The sequence below is a fragment of the Agrilus planipennis genome, unplaced genomic scaffold, assembly GCF_000699045.2.
Source record: "Agrilus planipennis isolate EAB-ADULT unplaced genomic scaffold, Apla_2.0 scaffold3, whole genome shotgun sequence".
In the NCBI taxonomy this organism is placed as follows: domain Eukaryota; kingdom Metazoa; phylum Arthropoda; class Insecta; order Coleoptera; family Buprestidae; genus Agrilus; species Agrilus planipennis.
In genome coordinates this window covers 877,266-880,596 of record NW_020442460.1, presented here as the reverse complement: position 1 = coordinate 880,596, position 3,331 = coordinate 877,266, and the positions used below count along the sequence as shown (strand labels likewise).

Below are 3,331 nucleotides of genomic sequence, written 5' to 3'. Positions count from 1 at the left end.
AAATATTTTTTTGTTTCGAAGTTGAAATCAAGGCATATTCACTGCCAAAAGTCAGTTAAAAATTTTCCATATTATTCGTTATTTCTTATTTTATTCAAAGTTTTTGGTCAAATTCCAAATTTTCTCTCAAACCGTATACTTTTTTTTAGTATAGGTGGTATTTATTTACCTCATGATATGCTGCAAAACCTTATTAATCACAAATTTATAATTTTATGTACTCTTGTCTCCGATTGTACCTCCCAAACATCCTTAAAGGATTTCTCAAAAACTATATACACTACATTCGCCATAACTCTGTATATTAAAAAATGATCGAAAATCTATTTTTTTAGTTATTGTTACAACAAACTAAAATGTATATTATGTGTAAAGATTGGTTCCTTTTTTAATTATCTGTGTATTATGTTGTTGATCATTGCAAGGAAATGAATATTTGTGACCTAGACTCCGAATTGCGTAACATTTTTGGGGTCATTCTTGGTATGTTCTGGTCTATTGGGTAACCACCATCAGGGACATTAACTGTAACATTTAAGTTTAAAAGTGTACTGACCTTGTTCATCAATTTGTTAGAGAATCGCTTTTCGTTGTTGCATAAATGATGCTTTAAAATGTTCACCTCGAGGTGGTAACACTGCTCCAAATGACTCTCACCTTGCAATGAATAGGAAAATTAATGGGCCGTACAGAATTTCTTTATTACCTTCCAGCTACTCGTGTTACAAGTGAAATGACATAATGGGCGCATTCGTAATTAACTTTTTATATGATATCATAAACTTTTTTCTTTAATGATAGCATTAACAACACTAAAGCAGCGTGTGAGTTAATATCTTGTTTGAACTTGTCTATTATTATTCAAAGGATGGACTAATAAATTCCAAAAAAAAAAAGATAGAAATGGTAAACAAATAAAATTCCTTTTGATAAACACCCAGAAAACAAAGTAATTATAAAATGAAAGCAACTAAATTATAAATTAAATATGCTAATAACTTGTTTGAATTTCTTCATTATTTACTGAATATATTTTTTCAAATATTCAAAAGATGATATAGTATCCTAAAGACACAATTATTTCTATGGTGATATCAAGAGGTGAAGTTTATATAAAACAACAAACAAAACAAGGATATACATAAAATTAAATCGAGTATTTGGAAAATTTCATGCAAAAGTAGCAGCATATGTTTTATACAAAAAAAACTTGTAGTGATGTTAATATAAGAATAAATGAATATAAATAAGCACAACATACTGATAACAACGACATTCTCACACATTTAATAATAAAATATAACTTTAACTGATAATTTTCAAAATCAACAGCTTTAAGAATTTCAATTAATTAAGAATTAATTTAGGTAGTAAGTAATGAATTTTTAACTATAAAAATGTCACATATTGTAGTTAAATGTTTCATGCTAAATTCTGATACTGCAATAGTACATGCACAACAAATGTTAAGTTACAAGCAATACAATTTATAATTTGTGTTTAATTGGTATAATAATGAATTTCCATCATGCATTTTTTTCTTTCTTTGTGGAACTAATCATATTTGCAGACTTCTATTTCCATTAGAAAAACTCTACTTGGAAAAAAATTTAAAGGGTTAAAAGTATGTATGAATTATACAAAAAATGTTAGTTGCTTTTGAAATTCTGACCAAACATGTAAAGTTTTTAATTACTTTATTGTTAACTGAACATCACTTCAATTAATGGTTCAGGGTGACATGTCATTTATGTGTCGAGCACTTTTCTGGTCTATATTATAAAAAAGAACTAAGAAAACCTAGCATAATTTCTCCAAATCTTTTTCTCTCTTAAATTCAATGTTATTATGAAAAAAACGAACTGTAGAAAATCCAAGTTTTTGTTTTACTTTTCATTGCTTACTGAAAGTTTCAATATCTTCATAAATAAACGTGCATACAGTTTTGGAATTGGATGCATGACTGAATTTAATCGTAAATATTATTATTTACATTCCGATGGTCACTTGATAATTGGGATTCCATGTATGAATAACAATTATCGTGTTTGTAATGATATAGTAATTGCACAGTAAACATTGGAATAATATTTATTTTTTGGTATATTCCCATTAGAAATACAGCATCCAGGATTACTTAATCCTTTTTCTTCTTTACAGAGACAGGTTTTAAAAGGATATGCATTTTAATTATCCTTTAAGATGGGTATTAATTTTGGCTGGTGGACAATTCTTAAACTTATAGAAGTCGTGAGTTTGGAAACTTGGTTCTATTATATTCTTTACATTCAATTTAAATTATGTTTATTATAGGGTTTAGTTATTGCCTGTTTAATAACAAAAGGGGTGACAGATCACGAGGCAACAAAAATATTCCTTTATCTTCAAAAATTATCCAGAGAATGGAGCTTACTGAATAATGTGACATGGGATAGGGTGGGAGCAGCGGTAGCTGATGCAACCTACGGGGGATTTCTGATAATAACAATAGGGTTGTTTTTGGGGAGGCTCTTCGGGGAACTTCCCACAAAACGAAGAATCACTGAAATCGTTTTACTGGGCATAGGAATTATTTTATTCGTTATTCTGGGTATGTACTATCTATGTTTACACTTCTGTTTCTTTATTGAACTGTAAACAGGATGTAACAAAAAAATATGCATCTATTAGGCATTACATATTTGATTTAATTACAGGTAGTCTGGAATTCGCAGCCTTGGATTCAGTTCCACACGATCTAGTAGATAATGCAGCAATATTGGGTTGCTTTTCTTTGGCGACGGCCATCTTGTTCCTTATAGACTTGGCAGGACCCAGGAAAAAGGACACCAAAGAATCTATCAAAACAGAGTCTAAATATTCCCAAACCAAAATTGGATCCGACTCGTACGAAATCGAATCTGAGAAGAAGCCTGTCACTGTTATCAGCCAAGAATACCACGACGGACACATGTCGAAAGATAAGCCTACGATCCATGGATATAGTTACACAAATGGATTGAGTCAGACCGATTTGAATAATAAAGTGACTGTTGGTGGACAATACGGACTGAAGCAGAATGGCTATCACAAATTAAATGATAAACCTTTGGAGCCTAAGTTCGACATTTATGGAAAAGACAAAAGGAAGTCTACCGATTTTGAAAAAGATGCCGAAGTCGATGAAGTCATATCGCAAATTGTTAAACATGAACCTGTTTGGAGTAGAATAAGAAAAGGTAAGGAATTGGTTTATCTTTAAAGAGAAGAAACGTATCCAACTATGGTGTAGGTTTGTGTCTAATCAGTGTATTGTATAAAACAAAAAGAATAAACATTTTTTACGTTATAA

The 3,331-nt window shown here is 30.3% G+C and overlaps 1 protein-coding gene across 1 annotated transcript in view; it reads left to right on the top strand.

Annotated features, from left to right (window-relative positions):
- LOC112906475 overlaps positions 1-3,331 on the top strand; it is a 6,045-nt gene extending 2,714 nt beyond the window's left edge. Inside the window, exons 2-4 of the mRNA XM_025980664.1 lie at positions 2,161-2,250; positions 2,314-2,590; positions 2,697-3,331. Of these exons, the coding sequence (XP_025836449.1) occupies positions 2,203-2,250; positions 2,314-2,590; positions 2,697-3,241 (870 nt within the window). The 5' untranslated portion in view covers positions 2,161-2,202 and the 3' untranslated portion in view covers positions 3,242-3,331. The remainder of the gene's footprint in view (positions 1-2,160; positions 2,251-2,313; positions 2,591-2,696) is intronic.